This window comes from Sturnira hondurensis, unplaced genomic scaffold, assembly GCF_014824575.4.
Source record: "Sturnira hondurensis isolate 20B ecotype Veracruz unplaced genomic scaffold, ASM1482457v3 Scaffold0014854, whole genome shotgun sequence".
Lineage (NCBI taxonomy): Eukaryota > Metazoa > Chordata > Mammalia > Chiroptera > Phyllostomidae > Sturnira > Sturnira hondurensis.
Window position 1 is genome coordinate 12,287,737 of NW_028087485.1, and position 27,375 is coordinate 12,315,111.

At 47.1% G+C, this 27,375-nt stretch overlaps 1 protein-coding gene across 6 annotated transcripts in view; it reads left to right on the forward strand.

The window, feature by feature from the left end:
- The first annotated feature begins 1,591 nt into the window (after positions 1 to 1,591).
- The window catches only part of SEC31B (SEC31 homolog B, COPII component), a 60,301-nt gene continuing 34,517 nt past the window's right edge, over positions 1,592 to 27,375 (forward strand). For 2 of the 6 annotated variants that reach the window (XM_037064160.1, XM_037064156.1), the window contains exons 1-20: positions 1,592 to 1,759; positions 4,232 to 4,318; positions 4,675 to 4,798; positions 12,949 to 13,144; positions 13,366 to 13,461; positions 13,935 to 13,943; positions 14,381 to 14,524; positions 14,869 to 15,011; positions 15,904 to 16,003; positions 16,133 to 16,294; positions 16,837 to 16,971; positions 21,186 to 21,416; positions 22,662 to 22,736; positions 23,002 to 23,100; positions 23,459 to 23,558; positions 24,076 to 24,254; positions 24,525 to 24,651; positions 25,038 to 25,183; positions 25,928 to 26,101; positions 26,595 to 26,756. In XM_037064160.1, the coding sequence (XP_036920055.1) occupies positions 4,240 to 4,318; positions 4,675 to 4,798; positions 12,949 to 13,144; positions 13,366 to 13,461; positions 13,935 to 13,943; positions 14,381 to 14,524; positions 14,869 to 15,011; positions 15,904 to 16,003; positions 16,133 to 16,294; positions 16,837 to 16,971; positions 21,186 to 21,416; positions 22,662 to 22,736; positions 23,002 to 23,100; positions 23,459 to 23,558; positions 24,076 to 24,254; positions 24,525 to 24,651; positions 25,038 to 25,183; positions 25,928 to 26,101; positions 26,595 to 26,756 (2,481 nt within the window). In that variant the 5' untranslated portion in view covers positions 1,592 to 1,759; positions 4,232 to 4,239. Of the gene's footprint in view, positions 1,760 to 4,231; positions 4,319 to 4,674; positions 4,799 to 12,948; positions 13,145 to 13,365; positions 13,462 to 13,934; positions 13,944 to 14,380; positions 14,525 to 14,868; positions 15,012 to 15,903; positions 16,004 to 16,132; positions 16,295 to 16,836; positions 16,972 to 21,185; positions 21,417 to 22,661; positions 22,737 to 23,001; positions 23,101 to 23,458; positions 23,559 to 24,075; positions 24,255 to 24,524; positions 24,652 to 25,037; positions 25,184 to 25,927; positions 26,102 to 26,594; positions 26,757 to 27,375 lie in introns of those variants that run through there. The other 4 variants (XM_037064157.1, XM_037064158.1, XM_037064159.1 and 1 more) reach the window with 4 other exon arrangements.

The following is a 27,375-nucleotide window of genomic DNA, read 5'->3' on the forward strand; positions in this document are numbered from 1 at the left end:
AGTGACACTTCCCCTTCATTCCCTAATTGAGGTATTGTCTGAGGTACGGGCATAGCTGTGTTTATTTTTCCTCATGTCTCACCTACTGCTGTGGTGCTAAGAAGTTAAAGGAGCCCTGGCTGGTGTAGCTCAGTGGATTGAGCATGGGACTGCGAACCAGAGTATCGTGGTTCAATTCCCAGTCAGGGCACATGCCTGGGTTGCAGGCCAGTTCCCAGCAGGGGACGCATGAGAGGCAACCATACATTGATATTTCCCTCTCTCTTTCCCTTCCCCTCTAAAAATAAATAAATAAAATCTTTTAAAAAAGTTAAAGGAGTACTTAGGGAGTACATAGCACCAAGTGGGCAGGCACAGAAAATTGTCTTATGTTTTGACTTGGACCATCCACACGAAGGCTAGGGTTAGGTCACGGACGACTTGAGGGAGCTGTGGCAATTTAATTGGCATGAGGCCCAGTTGGGTGTCACCCCACAAAGTGAGGTTGACAGTTTGATAGCCCACTGGGGCATGTGCCTGGGTGGTTCCGTCCCTGTTGGGTTGGGGCACATGGGAGGCAACCAATCAATCTGGCCCTTCCCCTCTGTCTAAAAATCTTAAAAAGAAAAGAAACAAAAAACTAGCTCACCATCTTTGGAGGATATCAGGCAGGAATATGGTAGAATTCATGCATTATATGGAAGTTTTGAATCAACTTAGATGTCAGATCTTCAGCTGCCTACAGGATGTCTTATTTGGAAATGCCCTCAATCCACATGAGAACTATATATGACCTTTTCACATCAAATACTTTATCAGTCATGAAAGCCTGTCCAATTTTCTTTTATAAACATTGCCACTATATTAATCCAGGCTTTCATCACCTGATAACTGGGTTCTATTAGTCTCCTAATTTGAGTCCTCTGTTCTCTCCCAGAGTGGATCCACACTACTAGTCTCAAAATACAATCTATATCTTATCGCATCCATACCTATAATTTTCAATAACTCCCAAATATCCGAGTTGAATTGGTATTTCACAATCTGTAACCAGCCCACTCCTCCAACTATAAATAGCCTCATTCATTCCTGGAATGGGAAATGACAGGGCAACTATTAGCAGGTTGGTCCCCTTCCTCCTTGCTGAGACGCATTACCTATCTCGCAGCTCCAAAGTATAGCACCTGTCTCATGTCCCTGAAACCTTCCGGGAAGACTCTGTCTACAGTACCTTGCCCTCCGCACATCTATAGCCCTTGGTTCAATCAATAGTTTTGGGCAGCAGTTGCTGGGGCTACAGTGTGTCACAGCTACTTTGGCCTCAATTGCTTTTTCCAATTAGGGTTCTATTGAGAGCTCCTGGAGATAGGGTCAGCTCTTCTTCGCTTCAGTAAGTAGATAATAAATTAGTGTTTTCCCTTTTCAGAGGCTGGCTCGGGGCCCTAGCTCAAATTGAATAAACCAGAATTTACTGACGGTAGGCCTGACCCACAGCGGAGGAACTGAGCAATCATAGGACAGGTGAGGCAGGCCTATTAAAAGCTATAGGCCTATTGCAACCTTCTCTGTGGGACGGCCCGGACGGGCCTGGCCAGGTTCTCCGCTCCCAGCTTCGTGGCGCCTGTGGGTTACGACGCTCTGCGATGCCCTGCGGGCCAGGACTACTTTTGGCCCTCCACAGCCGCCGTCCACAACGGCTAGCAGAGTCCCGAAGCCCTTTGGGAAGACCCGCTCCAGCTGGCCGCGCCTGACCCCTGACCTGAGTGAGCTCTCTGGGCAGGTTGGTTTTCCCTAGGGACCTGGGGGGGTTCCCTGAGAGCAGAGACCGAGTTGGGGGACCTGCAGCGCCGCTCTTCCCCCGGGACGAGCGCCGGGGAGGATGCCCTCTGCAGAGACCTCGGGCCGCCCCGGCTCCACCGTTGTACCTCTCGCCGCCCCCACTGCGCCCTCCCTCACGCGGATCCGGCTCCACCTGCTGCGCCTGGTCCCTCTTTAGCGCCGCCCTCGCGCCTTCCCTTCCGCCGGGGGCCGCTCTGAGTCTCTGCATCCTCTCGGGGAGGGAAGGCCGGTCATTATTGATGCCCCGCGCACCGCGATTCAGGGAAAGGCCAGAGAGAAAGTCTCCTGACCGCCCTGCATCATTGCAATAGCCCATTCAGCTCTTGGTTGAAAGGTCGTAGTTCTCCCACCTTCAATGCCTCGTCCCCCCGCCCCCGCCAGTCTGACCCCAGCGGAGGCCTTTTTGTGAGCAGATGTCTCTGAATAAGGTAGATTAAAAGCCCATTTTCTCAATTTTTAGACTGTCAGGATTTAAACACTTTATGGAGTTTAGTTTAGTTTAGACTGGTATAATGATTAAAAGCACTGGGCTCTGGGGACTCATAAGGGTTCACATCATGACCTACCCAGTTTGTTTGTTTGTTTGTTTGTGTGTCTATTGTAGACTGGGGATAACAACAGTACTTACAACGGATAGAAACATAGTGAGAATATGATGAGTATTGCATGTCAAGTGCACAGTGCTAAGCAACTGCTACTTTTCTTAAGGGATCTTTCCCAAGAAACGTGAGAATGGTTTTGACCAGCAGGTGGCACTGGTTACTGTATGATGTGTAGGGAGTGTGTCAGAAGATGCCTGATGTAGCCTCAAGGGCTCAAAGGCGTCCTGGAAATCTTGGGTACATTGCCAATTTTAAACTTTAAGTAGAAAGTACATTAGAGATTAAGTAAACTATGTATTTCCTGTTTTTGTACATTAAAAGTAATGTGACTGTGGCTTGCTAAAGCAGGTTGCCGTAGGTCCCAAGTTTCTTCCCACAAGTTGTGTTACTTTCTTCCCCCTCCTTTTCTGCTGCTTTGTGAGCTCATTGGGATGATACCTTGAATGTGTATTAGAATTGGATTGGAAACCACAGAGTTGAAATGGATGTCTGCGTTCATTCAGCAAATGTTATCAAGCACCTACTTTGTGTCAGACTTTGTTCTGGCACTAGTTATAACACGACAAACAAAGCAGACACAGTGCTAGCTCTCATGGAATTTACTTAGTGGAGGAGACCACCAATGGAAATGTAAATAAATATATGATTATAAATTGCCAAGAAGAAAAAAGTTGAGGCTGTTTTTGATTGGTTGGCTCATCCAATCAAAAGAAAATGAGGAGTGGAGCCCAGGCAGATGTGATAAGGAGCCAGTCATGCAGACAATGAAAGGAAGAACTTTCAAAGTATAAAGAACAATTTGCAAAAGCTCTAAGGTGGGGAAAAGCCAGGAAATGCACAAAGGCTAATGCAGTTAGAGCAGAATGAATAAGGGGAAAGGTAGTAAGAGATAAAATTGAAGTGGTAGGCTGGAGCCTTTGAGCAGGGTCATAATAAGGAGTTTGAATTTTATTCTGAGTGTGATAGAAACCATTGAAAGATTTTAAGCATGGAATGCCAAAATCCTATTTTTTATTTTAAAAGTTCACTCCTGCTGCTATGTAGAGAAGGAAGTGAGTGGTGGTATGATCATCAGGGACAGGACCAGTTGGAAGATTATTGATGTAATCTGGGTGAGAGACGATGGTATCATCAAATAGACTGGTGGTGGTGGAGAGGGAGAAAATAGACTGATTAAGATACATTTTGGAGATGAAATCAGGAAGACTTACTAATGGATTATAAGGGAATAAGGGAAAAGGAGGGAATCAAGGGTGACTTTCAGGTTTCTGGGTTGAGCAATTGGGTAGATAGTGGCACCATTTACGAGATGAAGAATACTAGAGAAGAACAGATTTTGGGGGAATTCCATGTTAGACAGGCTAACTTTTAGGTATCAGCTATATCCGAGTGTAAATACTTGATTAGCAGTTGTGTATAAAAACTTGGAGCTCACAGGAGAGAGGTGTATTGGTGATATAAACTTGAGAGTCATCTGGATAATATTTGAAGCCAAGGGAATTGATAAGGTCACTAGAGATTATCTGGTTTGGTGGTTATCATCACCATGGGGCCTGTGGCAACCAGTGTGGTTGATTATGTTTTTGGATTTAAAGCATTATATTTCAGGAATTGGGTAATTGAACTGGCCTTACAGGTATGCAAATGGTCATGTGTTTGTCATCCTGTGTTGCACTGAGGTGCCCTATCCCGTGATGGAGAGAAAGTAACAAGATCTCGTGTCCACAGGTGCTCCCTGGATCTGCTCCTTAAGCTTGCTGGTTTCTGTTTTCAGTGAGCTGAGGGCCATGTCAGTTTTCTGCCACCTACAGGTCAGACCATGAAGCTGAAGGAACTTGAGAGGCCAGCTGTCCAAGTGTGGAGCCCGGCCAGTCAATACCCTGTATATCTGGCTACAGGTATGGTGATACTGTGGACTAGGAGCCACGGGGAAACTAAGTATGCAGAATTCTTCATTGCACATCAGAGAGTGCTTTAGAGTCATGGGGCTGGCTCAAGGCCTAAGCAAGGGGACATTAGGTGTTTTTGGAACCTGGGGACAGCCTTGGACTGTGGCTCAAGGCTAGGCACCTCATGCTTTTTTTTTTTGCAGTTACCGTTTGAAAAGGGGTCTTTCTTTGCAGTTACCATAGAAAAAAGGTGTACTGAGTTTTTTCCTGTTTCTCCTCCTCTCCACTCCCTACCACTTATACCTCAAATTCATGCATATTTTGTTGCTCATTCGCTGCTTTTTCCTAACTTTTCTTATGCCTAGGAACATCTGCCCAGCAGCTAGATGCCTCCTTTAGCACAAGTGGCACATTGGAAATCTTTGAGGTTGATTTCAGGGACCCTTCTTTGGACTTGAAACGCCAGGGAGTCCTTTCTGCCTCAAGCAGGTACAATGTCTCATGGGTATGAAGTGCTCATGGGTGTGCAGGGCAGATCCTGATGGGGAACCCCGGGGATAGTGTGTGCTTTTCAGGGCTCCTGAGGAGACAAGTGAGGGGAGAAGGACCTTCACCAAGTTAGAGAGAAGTTAATTCTGGGTTCATTTTGCAAAGACAATTTTAAAAGCACCCACTCCTGGTTAGCAGCAGCAGTGCTGGGCAAAATCGTGTGACAGAAGTGCCTGCTCCCAAGAGTGCCTGGTCTCTCTCCGAACCCAGAGACGCTGATGCCTCCCTCCCTTGGCTCTTGTGGAGATAGAAACCTTACACAGTGTCCCCTCTTCTGCCAAAGGGAGGAGGACGAGTGACCCTCTCCTCACTGCTTTCGAGGACTGATTGGGTACGAACAGATTTCATGGCTCCGGCAGGTGTGGAGGGCTGGCGCTCACTTACTTGCATCCGTTGAGCGCGTGCATACATGCCAGACACTAAGCTAAGGGCTCTGTGTATCTTATCCATTTCTCAGAATGAGCTTAAGCCATAAATAACATGACTCTCATTTCTCATTTGGCTCCCTCCTATGAGCCAAAACTCTGAGAAGCTAGGATTTAAGTGTCCACCTGTCTAAATCTAAAGCCTACCTTCTCTCCGTTACTCACCTGCTCTTTTATAGGTTTTGGAAAGATGAAATTTACAGTGTAACGCAGTGGACTTCAAATTTGTGTACCATTGGAAGTATGTGAATATTCACTATACTCAAGTTCTATATTCAATATAAATAATGTAAATTTATTATTGTACTGTTAATAAAGTGCTATTTACATCATTTTTTAAATTAAAAATGTCTTTTTCTTATAGCCCAGAGAATTATCCTGCTGCTCCCGGTTTAGAATGCCCATTCCATTCTCTTGGGAATTTGGGGGTGAATCTGAGAGATTAGTTAAGATTTTTGGGAAAAAGTACCCTCTTCTTTATTTTCATGGTTTAATGTAATAATGAAGGCTAGTTATTACTCTCTTCTTCTTGAGCCCCTGTACTACTTTATGACAGATCCTATATTTTGTAGTTTTTTATGTATCTTTGTATTTCTGGTACCTGTACTTTTTGCAGAGCAGGCACTAGAGGGTTTACCAACAGTAATGAGATACTCTTGGCCTCTGAGCAAGCATATCGGAAAGAGCCTCTTGCAGGGGTGAGCTCATTCAATAACGTTTGTGCTCTTGGAGGCAGGAAAAGGCACAGTGGGCAAGGGGTCTTATTCTCGGCCAGCCAAGCAGGTTTAGCACAGCAGTGGCTCCTTAGGCCTAGAGCTCCTTAAAAGGAGGCGGATAATTGCTTAAGAAACCTTGAAATTGAATGCTAAGACCCACATGGGCAGAGATTTTTTGTTTTATTCTCCAGCACCTAGAACAAGGCTTGGTATTGGGTGCTTAATAAATGTTTGCTGAATGAATAATTGATATAAGAAACTTCTGGGTTACCAAACTGAGCATTCTGTCTACCACTTCAGTTAGTTATTGTAAGTCTTTAGTTAGTCTAAGAGCTTTTCAAGGGTGATGATCTGTTTGCTTTTCAGCCAACTGGGTTGAAGGGACCCTTTTTGAAATGTTGGTACTAACGGTGGGAGTCATGAACTTCACTTCATACCCTACTCCACCCCAAAGGGGTTTGTGGGCTGTAACCAAAATAAGTAGTATAGTTAGAGTTAATAATATTGATAGTATTTCATCTTTACTCCCCCCCCAACCATCTATAATTGCTTCTAAAGATTGGTTATCATCCCCAACGACCTAAGGCATTACCTTTGTACCATCCTGTTGATTCCTTTCAGAAGAAATCTTCCTGGACACCCTGGGGTCTAAGACACCTGCTTCTTTCTGTTCAACCTGCATTAATTCACTTCCTCAAAGTCAGTATCACAAGCTATTGACCAGGATGATCAGAATAGGTAGACTACGCATCCTTTGCTTTATGCTTTCTTCTGTCTTTTCTTTCGTGCCGTCCTCTGTGTGAGTTAGGTGGAAAGCAGAGCTGCGCTGAGTTGCAGCCTTGAGGAAAGCTCTGTGACTTTGGGCAAATTGAGTTCTATCAGTGGTCTTGGGTTTCCTCACTGGTATATGAAGAAGAGGCTTTACCAGATGACTTCTAAGAACATGCTGAGCTCAAAATTGAGGTCTTAGTTTCTTTTTCTTTCTTTTTCTGCATTAGTCTCCTTCCTTTTTCCCTTTATTTATTGTTTTAAAACCGCCGCTTGTGTTTCTTCACTATTAACTAAACATATACTTTTCAAAATTTCCATTTTCCTTTGCTTGCCTTTTCACCAGACCCATGCCTCAACCACATTTGAATCCTGGAAATCCTCTTCTCCTCCATCCATGAAGCATCAGCGAAACACCCATTTAGAAGTGCCTGACTGAAGGGAAGTGTTCTGAAATACCTGTGTGGATGAGGATAAGGGATAGCCTCAAGCTGTAATACAGTGGAAGAGAGTGCATGGATAAATGTTGCTGGATGCAGTCAGAATCAGCATGGGTTAGCATGCACACTGAAGCAAGCGATGTTTGACTTGTTAGGTGAATCTCACTCAAGAAGAAAGATTTCAGGGAGTATATAATACATACCTGCTATGGCTGAGTGATGCCAGAGGCCTCTGTGTGATCTACTCTCCCCCTCCATCTGCCCTGAGGTTCTAGATCTCTGAGTGGCCTCTGTGTGACCCATCCTCTAGGGGCGTGGAGAAAGTAGTGGTCTGTCCTCTAGTACTTTTATCTCCGTTCTGTCTTCTCTGGGAGCACTCTGACCTGTCTTGGTGCGTGTGTGAGGGACAACACCAAGTGGAAAAAGATCACTCCATATACTTCTCTTAATTTTCCTGTTTCTAAGACTTGCCTTCTCTCTAGAAGACACCAAGATCACTGAATAGAGAGAGCACATGCTTTGCTGTTGGACAGACCTGGGTTCAAATCCCAGTTTTTCCATCTACTGTCCTGTTAGTCATATTATTCTACTAATGTGGCTCTGTTTTCTCTGCTGTAAGTTTAGGATATACAAAGGGGGATCCCCCATAAAAACTCCAGAATTATCTTTGAGAGGGCAGGCTCTTGTAGTAGAGACTCCCCCCCCTGGGTAAGTGTTCTAGGAACCCACCTACATCAGTGTCCCAGCTGGTGGTATTGCGAGAGGCTGCATTTGGCTTCAGTGAATTTTTTTTGAAGACTTTTTAACAAGTTTGCTCATTTCATGATGAGTGAATTACGAGCACACCTGCCCACACCCCGATGAGTGTTGAGCAGTATTTGACCAAAAATGGCATGACCCCCATGCCCCACCCTCCCTATTCACCCAGTCTTGCCCCAGTGACTTTTTTTCCCTGTATGAAAAAAATCCTCAAAGGGAAATGTTTTGCTGATGTGGAAGAGGTGAAACAAGAATTGGCAGAAGCACTAAAAAGCATCAGAATCGATAAGTTCAAAACTATTTTGAGTGGTGGAAAAAACATCTTGATAGGTGTATTGCATCAAGTGTAGAGTGCTTGGAAGGTAACTGACGTTTAAATATGAGAATAAATACACAATTTTTTATAAATGAATTCCAGGTTTTTTTGGATCCCCCCTTATAGAGTAGGCACATAATAGTCTGGCTTACACTGTGTGTTCAGAAAAATAGTTCTTCCCTCAAACAGCGGTTGCCCCAGTCCACCGTCTTTCATTCTCCAGCTTGGAGCACCGCCTTCGCCGCTCCCTGCGGCGTTTACGGAAACTTGGAGTTCCTCAGCTACTTTGGACTAGACGTGGACGAACTCATTTTCACTTTAGTTCACTAACACAAGGCTGGGATTTTTCAAAGCAATCTTTCTAAGCAAATAGAAGCAAAATCCAAAACAAGTACATAAATTATGGAAATATGTATTTATACAGTGCATATTCTTAGTTATAAGGTAACTAAAGCTTGGCCTCAGATGAGCTTAGCTGGTATGTTCTGATCTCACAGGCCTTAGTTTATTCTCTAAAGCCTTGTCTCTTTTTTTAAATCATTTTTAATTTTTCAGTTAGAGTTGATATACATTATTATATGAGGTCTATCCAAAAATATTCCAGCCATTGTTAATATAACAAAAATGGTTTGTGTGACATCTTTGTAACCTGACAGCTGAGGAGAGTGGACTGGAACGCATGTGCATGAACAATAATGACTTCACTGTATTAGTGGGGGTGGTGGACACCATTGAGTGAGCGTGTATTCTGTGTAGCTGTCATGTTCAAAATGACTGAGTGAGTAGAGCAATGAATCTGTATCAAATACTGTGTTAAGCTTGAACATTCCTCCACAGAAACTATTTGGATGGTTCAGAAGGCCTTTGGGGACGATGCAGTGAGTGCAGCACAAATAAAAGTGTGGCACAAACACATCAAAGATGGTCGAGAATCTGTTGAAAGTGATCCACGTTCTGGAAGGCCCGCAACAAGCAGAGCACCTGAGACTGTTGAATGTATATGGGCTGAAGTCAACAAAGATCGGCAACTGCCTGTGCGAGAACTAGAAGCTGATCTTGGGATTCCAAAAGCCACTGTGTCTGAGATTTTGATGCAGGATCTTGGCATGAAACATGTCGTGGCAAAATTCTTTTCGCAACTTGCTACCAGAGCAGAAGAAACACCATGCTGCAGTTGCTCATGACTTAATTCGAACCACTGCTAATGAACCAGATTTCCTCAAGAAGGTCATAACCAGAGATGAATCATGAATCTGCAGCTATGGTTGGGAAATAAAGGCCCAGTCTTCCCAATGGAAGTCGCCTGGTTCTCCAGGCCCGAAGAAGGCAGGGCAAAGTTGCAACAAGATGGAGAGCATGTGAACTGTGTTTTTTGATTGGGAGGGTGTTGTCCATCACAAGTACACCCCTCCAGGGCAAACAATTAATAAGGAGTACTACCTCAATGTTCTCATTGGTTGAGAGATGCAATATGATGAAAATGGCCACAGCTTTGGGCGGCTGGTGATTAGCAGCTTCATCACAACAATGCACCTGCTCATGCGTTGCATCTTGTGCAGTTTTTTGGTGAAACATCAAATCACCCGGGTGACTCAGACCCCCTACAGCCCAGATTTGATGCCCTGCAACTCCTGTCTTTTCCCAAAACTAAAATCACCCTTGAAACGAAAGAGAGTTCACACTATCAATGAGATCCAGGAAAATATGATGGGGAAGCTGGTGGTGATTCCAATGAAAGATTTTGTGGAGTATGTCACACAGTGGAAGAGATGCTGGGAGAACTGTGTGAGGTCCCAAGGTGCCCACTTTGAAGGGAACTGAGGTGTCATTGTCCTATGTACAGTGTTTCATGCATCTCCTTCAGTAAATGTCTCTAGTTTTTGTATTACATGGCTCGAACAGGCCTTGATTAGTTTCTGGCCTTGTCTTTTACCTTTCACCAGGAGCCATGAGCTGGGTGTTAGGGCTGGTTTTATCTCTATGAAGTTCAACGTCTTCCCCATTGTTGCAGACTGGTATGCAGCCTGATGTATCCATGCAGTGGTTCTCGACCCTGGCTGCTTGTTAGAATCACTTCGAGGGTCTTGCTAGAAATTCAGGTTGTGAACTTCTGTGCCTGGAACTTTGCTTGGCAAGAATCAAAGAACCTGTATTCAGGAGCCACCCCTCCCTCTGTGGTGCCCTGTGGTCTCCATTGGTGCCATCATCATCCTGGGAGGCTCTTTGGCAGAGAGTCCCACCTGTATTCTTATGTTTCGAAAATTCCCAGCTTCCCACAGAAACTCTTCCTGTGCCTTCCCCTTAAATCTCTTAGTTGTTTTTTTCAGGCAAGGCCATCTTTTTTTTAAAAAAAACTTTTTACTTTTAAAGTATTCAAACATAGACAAGTTGCAGGCTGGTACAGTGACCAATCGTGTACTTTCACTTAGATTCATCAGTCGTTACCGTTCTGTCACATTTGCTCGCGTGCTCCTGTGCGCTGTCTCCACACACACACCTGTCTCTTGGCCCCTGTTTGCAGAGCAGACGTGATTAACACACCTCTCGCCCACTGAGGACAGAAGTGGAGGACAGACTTGAATGATCAAGTCCCAGTCCTCGCTTGATTCACCCTAGGTCCACCCACTCTCCCAGGTGTTTCCTGCCACGTCCCATTTGGGCTCCAGCTTCAGCTCACTCGTGAAGTGGCTGACCATGGGACTTCACTGCCTATGTGCTCACAGAAAAAATCATTTTGTCATGCTCGGCGTTCTGCATTCCAGCCACTTCAGAGTGACTGGGCGCTCTTCTCAAATCTGTCGCGTGAATCCCTCTCCTTGAGGCCTCAGGTACCTTTTACTCTGGCTTGTATGTTGGGAGGTCAGTGCACCTCTTCTACCATTCCCATGTGGGTCTTCCACTGGCCACACCCCCTCTGGTTCTCGTGTGACGCGTTATGGACTTCCGTAGTTGCTCTGCTGACTTGCCCTCTGCCAGCACCGCCTTCTAGCCCCAGGATGCCCAGGCAGCCTCTTGAGCCAGAGTGGACATTCTTCTGCCCTATTAAGACCAGATGACCTTAGAAAACATAGCCTTTCTGACAGTAGCTTTAGGGCCACCATTTGTGTCAGTTCTGCTGCTTTTTGCTTTGTTTTAAAAAATGCTATTGAGACAACATTCATTAATGTAAAAATTTCAAGTGTAATTGTCTGCTCACCACCCAAAGTCTAGTCTCCTTGCGTCACCATGTATTTGACCCCTTTGCCCTCCTTATCCTCTCCTCCTTCCTCATCCCCTCTGGCAAACACAATACGGTTATCATAGGTGTGCTGTTTTGCTTCAGACACTAACCTGGTCTGAACTGATGCTCAGCTCCTCACTTCCGGCAGGTAGGCTCTGCTCTTACGACTGGCCAAACAGATTCCTGCCTGGTCACCGCACTCAGTTTTTTAGTTGACTACTCGTAGTGTGTGGGAATTTTTATTTCAATTAGGGACCTTAGGACATCATTTGGTGTGAAATCTGACTTCTCTGAGGACTGTGGAAATATTCTTGGCTAGCAGCTGAGAAATGGAGGACAGATCCCCTACAGGGCTTTGGGGGTTTCACATGCCTTCTTGATGGCCTTTGCCGAGGACCTGTATTTGCAGGCGGTCCAGGATCCATGTTCTCCTTTTGTGTAAGATAACTGGCAGTGTCTTGTTAGAAGCATGCTCAGAAGGCCAGGAAGTGTTTCCCAAGAAGTGTATTCTTCCATCCTTCCTGTCTCTAGGGCTGGCCCTTTACAGCCACGTAACAGCTTCAGTGGCCTAACCATGTGGGAAAGGCATGGGGTAGGAAGGTCCTTGGGTCTTTTCTCACTCCCCATTTGAGAGGGAAGAGGGGACAACAATTCTTGGTCTAGGGAATGTGCTGCTAGTCAGGTACAGAAAAGTTTGGGTCTTCATTTAAACAGAAGACAGTAGGGATCTCAGGCATGAAATAAAATGGGTCTGACTTTGAACTTTGGTTCTGCCACTTCCTAGCTGTAAAATGGGATACAGTTACTAGCTGTATATGCAAATTTTCATAACTTCTCTGTCCCTCAGTTTCCTCAGTTGAAAGTGGAATTAATAGGCCCTGGCTGGTGTGGCTCAGTGGATTGAGCGCGGGCCTGCAAACCACAGGATCGCAGTTCGATTCCCAGTCAGGGCACATGCCTGGGTTGCAGGCCAGTTCCCAGCGGGGGACTCACGAGAGGCAACCACACATTGATATTTCTCTCCTTCCCTTCCCCTCAAGTGGAATTAATAGTAACACATTAAGGGGTTGTTGAATAGTAAATCAGTTAATACATGTACAGCACTTAAGATAGTGCCTGGTACATAGGAAGTATTCAGTAAATGTTGATATGAGTCATGAGGATCAGGTGAAGTCAGCTATTTGAAGTATTTATCATGATGCCTAGATAATATTAACCTTTAAAAAAGTCCCTACACAACTCTGAGGCAGCGGCTTCCCAGCTTCTAGTGCACCAGGAGGGAATCTTTTTTCAGAGAAAGGGCAGGACCAGGCAGAGGAGACCTTCATTCCACATCTGGGACGTGAGGAGACAGGCGGCCCCCGCTAGGGGTGGGGGTGCCTGCATACGTAGACGCTTACTCATGTGGACTGAATTGGTGCTGATGCTAGTTCCTCCTCTTTGTAGGTTTCACAAGCTGATCTGGGGGAGCTTTGGCAATGGGCTTCTGGAAGGCTCCGGGGTTATTGCAGGCGGCGGGGACAATGGCATGCTTACTCTGTACAATGTGACCCACGTCCTGTCTTCGGGGAAGGAGCCTGTGATTGCCCAGAGACAGAAGCACACAGGGGCTGTCAGAGCCCTTGACTTTAATCCTTTCCAGGTACTACATTTCATTTGGTCAGGCATGGTCAGGCATGGTCAGGCACTGGAGCGAGAGCTCTGAATGGAAGCCTTCACTTGTGACCTTCAGTCTCTAAGGCTGAGCCCTTCCCAGGCTGTTTCGGGGAGGCTTTGGAAGCCTCATTTATGGGTCTCTTGCCCCCTCTCCTGCTCTCATCTTTTTCTGAGATGGTGGTCTCCAAAGGCTTATTCTTCATACAGGGCAACCTCCTGGCCTCAGGGGCCAGTAATTCTGAAATCTTCATTTGGGATTTGAATAACCTGAGTGTGCCAATGACCCCAGGATCCAAGTCACAGGTGAGGAGACTCCCGGGGTTGCTGCTTGAATTCTGGAGACAGGTAGAGCGTAGGAGATGTCAGACTTTACCACTGGAGGGCAACAAAGCTCCACAGACTGTGTGCTACCAGCCAAATGATTACAGGATAGAGGGGAGGGTGTGTGTGTGTGTGTTGGGGGTGGATGGGTGGCTTGTGGTCATTAACTGTCTTTAGAGTTTCTGGGAGGAAAATGAAGGAGAGCAGGGGCAGAAAAAGAATTGAGAGAAGGAAGGAGGGTGCTATTTAAGGTTAAGCAGCCTCCGTGCAGCGGACACTATCGGAGGACTCCCAGCTGTACAGCCTTGCCCTTTCTGGGGGGAGGGTCAGCCTTGTCCCTGTGCCTGACTCTCCCATGCAGTCGGGGGTCTCATGTGTCTGTCTCTAAGTGTGCCTGTCAGTCTGTAACGGGGCCTCCTTTTGCTTCCTGGCTTTTCTCTGGCTTGTGCTCACAGTATCGTGAGGTAAGTTAAGAATGAATTTGGTAGCATCCCATGCCCTAAAGGTAGCAATGGCTTTTCTTTCTGCCTCACTCTTTGGGAATTTCTTTTAAGATTTTTAAATTATCATTCTATGACAGTTGTCCCTGGCTTCCCTTCCGTTCTCACCTTCCCTCTCCTCTCCCTGAGGGCTGTTTTCAAGTCTCCACTGGCTCCTCTCCGGGGCACCTGGGGCTGGAGTAAAACCATGTGTTCATGCCACTGTCTCAGCTTCTATACCAGGACCCTGAAGGGTCCTTTCTGGGAAACTCAGCTCCCAGCCCTTGGAGACTGTCTTGGTTTGAGTGGCCCCATGTCTGCTCTCAGGCTTTCTGTGGGTGATTGGGAGCAGTGGAATGCAGCCATCTTTTGGTCTGGGGGGTGACAGTTGTCCTCCACCCCCTACCCCCATCCTGCCTCAGCAGCCCCCAGAAGACATCAAGGCGCTCTCGTGGAACCGGCAAGTTCAACATATTTTGTCTTCTGCTCACCCCAGTGGCAAGGCGGTTGTGTGGGATCTTAGGAAGAATGAACCTATCATCAAAGTCAGCGATCACAGCAACAGGGTGAGTCATGGAGCAAAATACAGGCTTGGGCTGTGGCTTCTCTCTCATGCCTGGTTGTGGCAGCTGCCCCTCCCAGGCCAGGGCTGTTTTCAGCTGTTACACATGTGGGTTCAGCCCCTAGCAGATGTCCTATTGAGACTGAAAGCCTAGGGGCCAAACAGAGTTGAAACTGGGACTTCTAGTGCTCCTTACTTATCCATGGTCATCCCTTATTTTCTGATGGCTATGGTGTTCCCAGTCACCACAAAACCCGCCCTCGGAGTGCACCCATTCCAACTGGGCAGAAAAAGTTCATAACTAGGAGGAGCAGGGTACATTACCCATGGTGTCCGCTTTGTTAACAGATGCACTGCTCAGGCCTGGCCTGGCACCCAGACATAGCCACTCAGTTGGTGCTATGTTCAGAAGATGACCGCCTCCCAGTGATTCAGCTGTGGGACTTGCGCTTTGCCTCCTCGCCCCTGAAGGTGCTGGAGAGCCATAGCAGGTAGCATCTCAAACTTCATCTACATCCCTGGTGGAGGGCAGGGGCCTAATGACCTGGGTAGGGGGCAATGAATGCCCCACTTTAGCTACCAAGCGCCCTCCCTGTCTTCAGAGCCATCCCAGTGGTTGGGCTTCAGAGCCATCCCACAGTCGCCCAGCCCTAGCTCCAGCCCCAGCCCCAGCCCCAGCCCCAGCCCCAGCCCCAACCAACAGTTCCTTTAGACCCAGAAGTCATGGTGAAGAGCCTGAGATTCCATGTGATTTCTAGGAATGGGAGTAGAGATGGGGTCAGGAGAAATACTGGAGCCAGTGTTTAGGCCCCTAGAGAGTTTCTATGCTCCCTCCTGAGGATAATGCTCACTTGTGTAGGTGATGAGGTTGCCTTCTCCAAGATGTCTCCTTAATGAAGGTTCTTTCCTCAGGAAGAACTGACCGTGGGGCTGCTTTCTCTGCTGCAAGCCCACGAGCTCAGCTCAGAGGCAGGCCTGTGTGCAGGACAGACAGGTGCCAAGGCTCCTTCATACCTTCTTGGGGCTTTTGAGAGTTAGGTCCTCACTTCCCTCCTGAGCTAAAAGCACCCATCGAGATGGGTGCTTCTCTGATCCATGCTGATTCATAGTCCCTACTCTACAGCCAGGTGAAAAAGCAGGCCATACTGCAGTGACCTATGGGAGGCAGAGTGATATGGTGTACAGTGCACAGGCCCTGGGAATGAACTTGGGTTCTGGCCCCTTGACTGCTGAAAGTTCCTTAATTTTTCAAAGCCTCATTTTCCTCATTTGTAAAATGAAATCAGGCTGCTCATTTTGTAGGGATGAGATTTACCAGATGTATATGAAGTACCCTAGTCATAGCAGGCATTCAGCAAATGTTAGTTCCTCCTTCCTTTTTAGGGGTATCTTGTCAGTATCATGGAGCCAGGCTGATGCTGAGCTGCTGCTCAGTAGTGCCAAGGACAACCAGGTGTTGTGCTGGAACCTGGGGAGCAGCGAGGTAGGTTGGCGCTTGTGTGGACGGGCGTGATGGGAGATGAGGTGGTGGGGGAAACCCAGTGACGCCTGTTTGTTCTGGGATGGTTTCCCTGTGTCAGGGCTTCCCTGACGGTGTATTCCCTTGTTTCAGGTGGTGTATAAGCTGCCCACACAGAGCAGCTGGTGCTTTGATGTGCAGTGGTGCCCTCGGGACCCTCCAGTATTCTCTGCTGCTTCCCTCGATGGCTGGATCAGTTTGTACTCTGTGATGGGTAGGAGCTGGGAGGTCCAGCAGATGAGACAGGCTGACAAGGTTTGAAGGGCTTAGTGGAGAATGCCGGAGGGGAGGGACTCTGTCTGTTTCAGGGGAGAGAGCAGGACATAGAGCCTGGGGAGAAGTGAAGACTATTGGAGAGTGGGAGGGCAGCGCCCTAGGTTTGGGAGGGCGGTACTTTTGCTCCAGTGCCCATCTTCCTGAGAGGTTTGTCAGTTCCTGCCACAATGCAAAGGAGGCCTTCACCTTGACTTTTGTTCTCGGATGTTCCCTGCAGCATTTCAGGGACATTGGACCTCCATACTGGGGCCATGATTTTGGAAGTCCGAGCTGTTCTCCCTCCCTCCCTCCCTCCTATAGATCCATTTTAGGTCACACTGCTCCATAGACCTTAGAAGCAGTAGGCTTTCCAAAAGCCTGCCTCATGGGAATCCCATGTTAGTCCCTTGGAATAAGGGAGTCTGGCCTTTGTGGGCCACGTTGGGTATCTCAAGAATTCCTCCCACAATGGAGTTTGTAGGTGGAGTTCCTGGCTAGGTCACCATTTCAGGCTAGTGATGCAGGTCTCCTTTTGCCCCCAGATCTCTTCTTCCTTCAGCAGAGGCCAGCCTCTCCCGCCACTGCAGGTGCCCCAGCAGGTGGCCCAAGCATCACTGATACCTCCTCTGAAGAAAGCCCCTAAATGGATGAGAAGACCAGCAGGCGTTTCATTTGCTGTAAGTGCAGAGTGTGTGCGTGGTTGTGTGTGTGAGTGCTTGTGAAGCCTGCCATGTGCCCAGCATGGAGCTGTGTTCTGTAGGAGGTATTTTTTCATCTACCTGTATCTCAGATCAGATCCCACTTTACTGCTCAAGCAGAGTGTTTCTACTATGGTTTCCCTCTCTCCCCCTTCACCTGCTTCGGGTGCCAATCCCACATCAAAGGAACTGATTGCTTTAGACCTCCCAGTTGTGCAGAACTGCCTGAGATTCCACCTGATTTTTCTCTAACCTTTACAGGTCTGGACTGGTAGTGAGTCCAGCTATGCAAGGGTTAGAATGCAACGCAGGAAAGATTTTTTTTTAAGATTTCATTTATTTATTTATCTTTAGAGGGGAAGGAGAGGGAGAGAACCATCAATGTATGGTTGCCTTTCGTGCGTCCCCTGCTGGGAGTCGGCCTGCAGGGAACCGGCCTGCAACCCAGGCATGTGCCCTGACTGGGAATCCAACCGCAATCCTCTGGTTCGCAGGCCCGCGCTCAATCCACTGAGCTACACCAGCCAGGGCAGGAAAGATTTTTAAAAATGTAGATTTCATCCTGTCACTCCTCAAAACCTTTGACCCAAAATGTACACAGAGCCCCATTTATGAGTACCTTTCCATCTTTATTCCTATCCTATTCTCACGTGTTTTCTATGATCCAAATAAATCTGACTCCCTTCTGTTCCATGAATAAACTCCCTAACTCTGCCACTGCTGTCTGTACGCCATCCTTCAGCTTCATTCTCAGGCCACCGAATCCTGCTACAGCCTTTCCAGGTGCCTTGTGAAGCCTGTCTTTACCCCTAGTCGAACTTACCCTCACTTCTGTAATCTCACAGATTCACACCCCTGTAATGATACATTCTAACTGTACTAAAGTTGTATGTGTGCATGTCTCAAGACCCGACTAAGTAATAGATTCCTGGAGGATAGGGACCGCATCTTGTTCATTTTTATCTCTAAAGCATGCCTCTCAAACCTTAATGTGAATGCAGATCATCTAGGGATTTTATTAAAATTCAAATTCTGGCTCATTTGTTCTGGGATAGGGCTCAAGGTCTGCTTTTCCAACAAGTTCCCAGGTGATATCCTTGCTGCTGGTCTGAGGAGTAGTGGGGCCCTAACATATCAACACCTAGCCCGGTGCTTTAAAGTTAGGTTTGAGTTAAAAGCAGGTGCATGAATGGAGAGGCTCTTTTTTAAAATTATTTTTTATTTAATTATTTTTCAAGTGCAGTTTTCTGACTTTTACTCCCATCCCAGCCCACCCCCTCAGTGTTCCCCACCTCCCTCCCCTATCCACCCCCCTTAGTTGTTGTCCATGTGTCCTTTATACTAGTTCCTGAAAATCCTTCCCCTTTTTCCTCTGAAATTCCCTCCCCTCTCCCCTCTGGTTGCAGCCCCCCTGTTCTCTATTTCATTGTCTTTGTTTTTATTTTGCTTGCTTGTTTGTTTTGTTGTTTAGCTTCCTGTTAAACGTGAGGTCATATGGTATTTATCTTTCAACACCTGGCTTATTTCACTCAGCATAATGCTTTCCAGTTCCATCCATGCTGTTGCAAAGGGTAGGAGCTCCTTCTTTCTGCTGCATAGAATTCTATTGTGTAAATGTACCATAGTTTTTTGATCCATTCATTTACTGATGGGCGTCTAGGTTGCTTCCAACTCTTGGCTATTATAAATTGTGCTGCTATGAACATTGGTGTGCATAGGCTCTTTTGGATTGGTGTTTCAGGGTTCTTAGGATATACTCCTAACAGTGGAATTGCTGGGTCAAAAGGTATGTCCATTTTTAGTTTTCTAAGAAAATTCCATACTGTTTTCCATAATGGTTGTACCAGTCTGCAATCCCACCAACAGTGAACTAGGGTCCCCTTTTCCCCACAACCTCTCCAACATTTGTTGTGTGTTGCTTTGTTTGTGATGGCCATTCTGACCGGTGTAAAATGGTATCTCATTGTGGTTTTAATTTGCATCTCTCTGGTAGCTAGCGATATTGAGCATCTTTTCATGTGTCTCTAGATCCTCTGTATGTCCTCCTTGGAGAAGTGTCTGTTCAAGTCCTTTGCCCATTTTTAAACTGGATTGCTTGTCTTTTTAGAGTGGAGTCATGTGAGTTCTTTGTATATTTTGGAGATTAAACCTTTGTCTGAGGTATCATTGGCAAATATGTTTTCCCATATAGTTGGTTCTCTTTTTATCTTAGTACTGTTTTCCTTAGCCATGCAGAAGCTTTTTATTTTGATGAGATCCCATTTGTTTACTCTTTCCTTTATGTCCCTTGCTCTAGGGGACATATCAGTAAAAATGTTGCTGCATGAAATATCTGAGATTTTCCTGCCAATGTTCTCCTCTAGGATTTTAATAGTGTCACAGCTTATATTTAAGTCTTTTATCCACCTTGAATTTATTTTAGTGTATGGTGTAAGTTGGTGCTCGAGTTTCATTTTTTTTTGCAGGTACCTGTCCATTTCCCCTAACACCATTTGTTGAAGAGGCTATCTTTACTCCATTTTATGTTACTGCCCCATTTGTCTAATATTAATTGACTGTAGAGAGTTGGGTTTATTTCTGGGCTCTCTGTTCTGTCCCATTGGTCTATGTGTCTGTTTTTATGCCAGTACCAGGCTGTTTTGATTACAGTGGCCTTGTAAATACAGTTTGGTATCAGGCATTGTGATCCCTTCTACTTTGTTCTTCTTTCTCAGAATTGCAGCTGCTATTCAGGGTCGTTTATGGTTCCATATAAATTTTTGAAGTGTTTGTTCTATGTCTGTGAAATATGCCATTAGTACTTTAATAGGTATTGCATTGAATCTGTAAATTGCTTTGGGTAGTATGGACATTTTGATGATGTTAATTCTTCCAATCCATGAACACGGTATATGTTTCCATTTGTTTGTGTCTGTTTTGATTTCTTTCTTCAATGAGGCTTAAATTCTTAATATTGATCTGTCGCTTATCAGCTGGGTAACCTTGGGCAAGTCACTTAACCCAGGACTTCAGTGTTCTTATCTGTAAAACAGAGTTAGTTATACCTGCCCAGTTTACTGACATGAAAGCTGAATAAGAATATATGTAAGCACCTTGTCTAACTATCCAGTACTACTCTGATCCAAATTAAGCTGGTTGTGCTTAGCACTAATTGAAGTGTAGACTTTGTGTTGTAGCAGTCAGTAGACTTCTGCCTGGGGAAGCTTATCAGGGAGGGGCCTGAGGAAGGGACACAGTGAAGGGCTCGGGAACGCAGCAGGAGTTGTCAACCTCGGCTGCAACTAGAATAACCTGAAGAATTTTAAAAATTCTGATGCCTAGTCCTGCCCCCAGAGATTCTGATTTTATTGTTGAGGGTACAGCCTGGCAACTCTGAACAGCTCCCTAGGTGATTTTAATATGGAGCCAAGGTGGGGACTGCTGGAGTGAAGGATCTTTTCTGAGCCCCGTGTTTGAGCTGAGTGCCTTATGTACAGTACTTTATTCGGTGAGAAGGACGCTCACGTAGAGGTGTTGTAGTGGGTGAGGGCACAGAAGCAGGAATGAAGCGGGCCCTTGGGGGATGTGGAACAATCATATAAATGAGCAGGGAGAGGGGTCCTGCAGAGGAAGGTCTGGCCATGAGTTTGGAGGATTTTGTGCACAACAGGCAGAGGGCCTTCAGGTCTTTCCCATGGCCTCGTGAAATCCTTTCAAGCCCCTGGGGAGCCACAAGCACAGGGTGTCAGTCTAATGCTTGGATTGGAGGAGGAAAAAACCTAGAGCCTAGCAACCTATTCCAGCAATCTAGGTGCGCTAGCACTGGGAATGAGACAGAGGGGCCTGCATGAGAGACATTGAACAAGAAGAGGTAAGACTTTGTTGCTGCTTTGCTGGGGTGATTATAGAGAATGATGATGCCCAGGTGTTTGGCTCAGGTGACTGGAAGAAAGGTGGCACCAGGACAGGTGAGGAGAAGATGAGTACCATGTGCTAAAATTTTAAGCTGATGGTGCTAAAACCACAGAGGTAGTTTTGGTATGGGGGCACATTTGCTACTCATTTCCTGATCCTATCCCATCCCCCAGCAGATCTCTTATTATTGATTTCCTATCCTAGGATTGACCAGTGTATAGCCTTTCCCATGATCCTTACTTGCTGTTTGTTTTTAACTTGAAGGCATGACCTATGCCCTTCTTGTTTTTCCTTACCAGTTTGGGGGGAAGCTGGTTACCTTTGGCCTTCCTAGCACCTCCGCCCATCAGGTGCCACAGCCTTGCCTCCACCTCGTCTTCATCAGTCAAGTCACCACAGAATCTGAATTCCTGATGCGGTCGGCTGAGCTGCAGGAGGCCCTGGGATCCAGAAATCTCCTCAGTTATTGTCAGAACAAGATCCAGCGAGCGTCACCGCAAAGTGAAAAGATGCTTTGGCAGTTCCTGATGGTAGGAAGCCTGAAGGCTGGATGCTCAGAAGTGTTTCCCCAAAGCTGGGTACTCCAGCCTCTGTCAACTCCGGGAGATGCATAACCACACTCTGGCCTGGGTTTCAGAGGCCCCAACCCCTGTTAGGTTTTTTCCTACACAACGATCACCCTCTGGGCACAGAACCTTCATCCTTTACCAGAGGCTTAAAGGCTATTTGCGGCTGGGCAAGCTGATGAGTACAAATGACATTTGCCTTTTTTGCTGCTATTGCTTATGTCCTGGATACTTTACCAGGGCCAAGGTGAGGCTTTCCCAGACCATGCCAAAGGGTAGATAAGGTAATGGGGAAGGAGGAGAAGGGAAGGTAAAGGAAAGGAAGGGAAGAAGATTAGCTGGAAGAGTATATCATCATAAGAAGGCTTTGCATTTGTTTCAAGCAACCCAAAGCCAGTCATTGTGGTGGGACTTGGGGCTCAAGCATTGCTCCGTTCAGGAGGCGTGGCTTCCGTTCTGGTGCTAATTTAGTTTCAAATTGCTAAGGACACCAGGAAGAGCTCTATAGCTATCAAAGGAAGTGAGCAGATGAGAGGAGAGGGATACAAAAGAAAGAAATAACTGAGTGGACAGGCAGTGAGAGGGTTATTCAGACCTTTGGGATTGTAGAGAAGAATGCAGAAGGAATAGGGCCTTGTCCTGGGGGTCTGAGAAAGACATGGGGTCTGTGCTTCAGGAAGAGCAGAACTTAATGAAGGTAGACACCAGGAATCTGGGAAGGAGAAGAGGGCCGGATTTGGCCCTCAGGCCTTGTGTTTGCCACCTGCGTTCTAGAGTCTCTGCAAGAGATTGCTCAGTTACAAGAATCCTTGCAATCAGGAAAGCCCAGAGCATGGTGTCCACCCCAGTTAGTTATAGTTTATGTAGTTCAAGCCCAAATGCAATTTACCAGTCACAGCAGTGTTGCCTAGAAACATAACTAATATTTTACTCTGATCAGGTTACCAGGGTAACAGACCTAGGAAGTCAACTGAAGGTTCAGTTCTCATACAGAAGGGAGGAACAATTCTGTTGAAGGGATGCTGCCCACAGCCCAGCGGGATTCAAATCTGAGGAGGAGAAGGGAGAGATGGTGTTGGCCTTAGCAGGGCACTTCGGGTCGTGCAAAGGACTGTATTTGGGGGTACACTGGCACAGGTGTCCAGTTTTAGCGGGAGAAGCTTAGTAACATTCATTTAATGGAGTCTTTTATGTTCTGTGTTTCCTTAGGTGACCTTGGAGCAAGACTCCAGAACGAAATTTCTAAAGCTATTGGGATACAGTAAAGATGAGCTTCAGAAGAAGGTAAGCTGCTTAGACATCAGAATCACATACTTAATTTGCAGAGCAGAGAACCCTGTCCGTGAAGACTGTTTCAGATACCCCTTCCTGGGCTTCATTAATGCGTATACACACATCGGACCTCCTGGAGTTAGACTCTTTTCCAAGAAAACAGCTGAAGGATCTTGGAGAGTCTAGTTGGTAGGGTTTGGAGGTGGGAAGAAAGCATACTGTTTATTTGTTTGACCTTCTCCTGGTGAGAGTGGTACTCAAAGGTCTCTCCCTGCAGGTGGCCACTTGGTTGAAGAGCAACTCAGGGCTGGGCGAGAGCCCTCAGCCCAAGGGGGATGACCTCAGCAGTCACAGACAGCAGGCCTTCCTCAGCCAGGTGTGGTAGGGACCCAGCCAGCCAGACCTACGGTAGCTTCGGAGACCTGCTTTGAGGGCATTTTCCCCGTCCTGGCCCCTTGCTTTGCTCTCATGAAGTGCTCTGCTTCTGTAGAAGTCCTGAGACTCCTTCCCTCTCATAGAACCGCAGTGAGACACAGAGTCCATAAGCTTCTGATCTGGGAGTGGAACTGTGTTTTAACCATGAACTAGAGCCCTTCCAAAACCTTACCTGTTTATTCTTTTAGCTTTACCCATTAAGGGCCAAATATAGTAGAGCCTCCAGACAGCACTACTAAGCCAGCTCTCTGTCTTCATGGTTCATTTCCTAAGCAGCCATCTCTGCGCTTCCTGTACAGGCCTCCAAACACACCACAGAGGAAGCCTCTGCCTCCTCAACCTTCTTTGATGAGCTGGTCCCTCAGAACATGACTCCATGGGAGATCTCCATCACAGAAGGTACCCTGACCCTGAGGGGAGAACCCTCTGCATGGGAGTAGGTGGGCTTCAAGTTCTCAGACCTGAGGACATTTCCTTCTTGTCCCCTGCCTCCTGCCTCCCTCCCACCATCACAGATGCTGGGTAGTTCTGTCACTGGTTGGCGCACTCTCTGACTTTCATGGATGTGTCCTTCCTGTGGGAGGCCATCTACTAAGATATTTTTCCATTCCTCTTGTGCTCTTGCTTTAGGGAACTGTGACCCTTTTCTTGCTGAGCAATCACACATCACACCTGTGATGCTGCCACATGAGTCTCTCCCTTACCTTGGGTTCTCTCCTTAGAGACTTACCATTGGACCTGGGCACCCCAGGACACCCCACTACATTTGGTTGTTGAGGAATGAAACTTGGGAGTGAGTTTGGGGCAAGGGATGCGGAGTGACACAGACCCAGGTGTGCTGCAGGCTCCACAGGGGACAGGCAGCTGCGGTCAGAGGGCAGGCAGGCTGACGTGGAGGGGACGCCTCTGCCTGCAGATGTGGATGGACTGCTGAGCCAGGCTCTCCTGCTCGGCGAACTGGGCCCTGCTGTGGAGCTGTGTCTGAAGGAAGAGCGCTTTGCTGATGCCATTATCTTGGCCCAGGCTGTGGGTGCAGATCTGCTGAAGAAAACACAGGAACGCTACTTGGCCAAGAAGAAAACCAGAATCTCCTTGGTAACTGCCCATCATGCAGGAGGAGAGGAGGGGGTTACTCGGACCTTGTTAGGTGGATAGATTCCCACACCTTGGGACTGGTGTACTGAGGATCTGCCAAACTCTTTCTCTTCCCACTTTAACCACCCTGACCTTACCCTGAGCTCCCAGTCAGTGGTCTAATAGGAAGCCTGCTCATGAGTGGCTTTTCTGGCACATTCCTGTGCGTGACTCCTGCTGCCTGTGCTGGGTGGGTGGTTGATAGCCTCCTTTCTTCTCTGCCCATTCCAGCTGCTTGCCTGTGTTATACAGAAGAATTGGAAGGATATGGTGTGCTTCTGTAGCCTACAGAACTGGAGAGAGGCACTGGCCTTGCTACTGACATACTCTGGGCCAGAGAAGTTTCCTGAGCTCTGTGGTAGGTGGTCCTAGGCTTTAGGATGAAATGGCGTGACTCCAGGGTGGAGTCAGTGGACATGCTGATGAAGGAAGCAAAAGAGAAGACCAGGCTCTGGGAGGCCAGGCCGTGTTATCAGAGTTGAGCTCTGGTTCAGCTGGGGGACAAGGACTATAGTGTATGCCCCTAGCCCCTACTTTCATTTGTCGTCCTGTTTTACTTTTTCTTGTCATGTTTTGAAGCAAGAGCTTTGCCCTTCACTGAAGAGAAGGATAAGCCTCAGTGTTGTCCAAAGCTACTGTGGCTACGTGTCCCCTAGCTCATGATCCTCCACCCATTTCCAGACAGGAACAGGAGGAGGAGCGAAGGGAAGCCGTGACATTAAGGAAGTTTCCATCTCTCTGCAGACATGCTGGGTGCTCGCATGGAGCAGGAGGGCAGCAGGGCACTCACCTCGGAAGCCAGACTCTGTTATGTGTGCTCGGGGAATGTGGAGAGGCTGGTGGAGTGCTGGGCAAAATCCCACCAGGCTTCATCCCCCATGGCTCTACAGGTAGAACTTCATCCCCCTTCTCTGCAGGTCCTCCATCCCCCCATTCCAAGGTCCCTCCATTCCAGGCCCTTAGGAAAGGCCAGTGGTGGGAACGCACAGAGACATCAGAGTGAGTCTTCTGTGTACCCAGGCTGGGGTCAGGGGATTAGGGAAAAGATGGGCCCTAATGTCTGAGACTTTCTCCCAAGAATGAGCTATATCACCTTCCTTCTGTCTCAGTCAGGGAGACTTAGCAGCAGTTACTTAAGTTTCATAATACTTTCCTACTTCAGATTTGGTTGTACAGGGGTTTATTCTGTATTGGAGTAATTGTGAGCCTGAGCCTTCTATTAGCTGCTGTAAAAAATTCTATGGATCTAAATCGTACAGACATTCCGCAGGTGGCTAGAGAAGATGGGGGTCACAGACTCATGAGGAGACAAGGTCACTCATAAAATAATAGTATGACTGAGCCTGAAAGTGCTGATGTACTACCATCAGAAAGGGTAAAGAAAGCAAGAAAAAAAAAAGGTAGAGATGTACGCGAACCTAGACCCTGATGGCCCCACTGGAGCCCAATGCTAACAGCTTAAGAGGTGAGGCCCTTTACCTGTTGTGTCTCCAGTATGCCATCACCTCTGTCTTTCCTGGCTGTGGCCAGGTACCCTCCTCCCCACACTGGGAACTCCCTGGGTGAGCTATCTGGGCTTAGAGAGCAGGATGTCCTTTGAAGAAGGCTGACCACCCTCATCCCTGTTCCTCTAGGACTTGATGGAGAAGGTAATGGTCCTAAACAAGAGCTTGGAGCTAATGCAGGGACCTGATGGCGTGAGCCCAGGCCCTGCCACCACCTGCCGGCTCACTCAGTATGCCAACCTCCTGGCAGCCCAGGGCAACCTAGGCACCGCCATGAGCTACCTACCCAGCAACTGTGCTCAGGTGAGTGCGGCCATGTGGAAGAGCAAACTGTTTCATTCAGTCATCTAACACTGGCTGAGCACCCCATGGTGAGTGCTGAAGTTCCCAGGATGAATACGATCTAATACCTCAGGAAGCTCACAATCTCTTGGGGGAAAGTCGGATGTCGCCAACTCATGGTGCCATAGTAGGAGCTTATAATAAGCACAGTGGGACTCCAGGGAAGGGGCTGGTTTTGCCTGCCGAAGTCAAGGTGGGCTTCTGAATGGTTTAAATTGTTGAGCTGGGCCTTCAAAGAGAAGAAGCAGCTTACCAGCAGACGTAGAGTGATCTAGGCAGAGAGAACAGCAAAGGGAGGCCTGGCAGGGGCTAGGGGTCTTTGAGTCGTCTACGGGGCTGGAGTGTAGAGGGTCAGCTGAAGTCTGAATGCTCTCTTAGGCCAGGCTTGTAAGAGAGGATGTTTGCTTGTTTTGATTTTACTTAACTCAGTTCTTCATTATTATGACTTTCATAGCCACAAATTCAGCAGCTGAGAGATCGGCTTTTTCATGCCCAGGGTGCCGATGTCTTGGGCCAACAGTCTCCTCCTTTCCCCTTTCCCCAAGTCATTGTGGGAGCTACCCCCCACTCTAAAGAGACATCATCTTGCAAACTGGAATTCCAGCCTTCTCACCAGGTAACACCTAGTTTGTTCATTTATTTGTTCATTCATTCAAAAATACTCCTTAATATCTACCAAGTGTCAGGCATGGTTCTAGGTACTTGGAATATATTAGTAAACAGAAATGATGGAAACTCCTGACTTCATAAAGCACAGATTCAGTTATTTTTCTAAATAACTATTTATTGAACAACTGCTAGGCTCTTAGGCACACAAACATGATCCTTGCCTTTAATTAGCTCAGTCTAGTGGAAATATACATAAAAAATCCAATAAAATTCATAAAGGCTGTAATTGCTGTATGATGAGGTGTCTTGGGGTCGCACATAAGAAAGTAATTTTCTCTGGCAGGTGGGAAGTTTGGGGAATATGTCAGAGTGAGTATGATGTGTGATCTCAGTCTTGAAGATTAAAAGTTACTTAGGCAGAGGAAGGGTAGGTGAAGGCTGTTTTGGGCAGAAGGAATAGCATGTGCCAAAGCACTGAAGGGACAGTAAGAGAAGCCCATGTGAGGAGCTACTGACATTTTAATGGGGCTGCAAAACAGGGCCTTGTGGTGGTGGAGTGTGCTTAGACGAAGCTGGGGTAACAGGAGTTAGATCAGGAAGGACCTGGCAGTCTGAGCTAAAGAGCT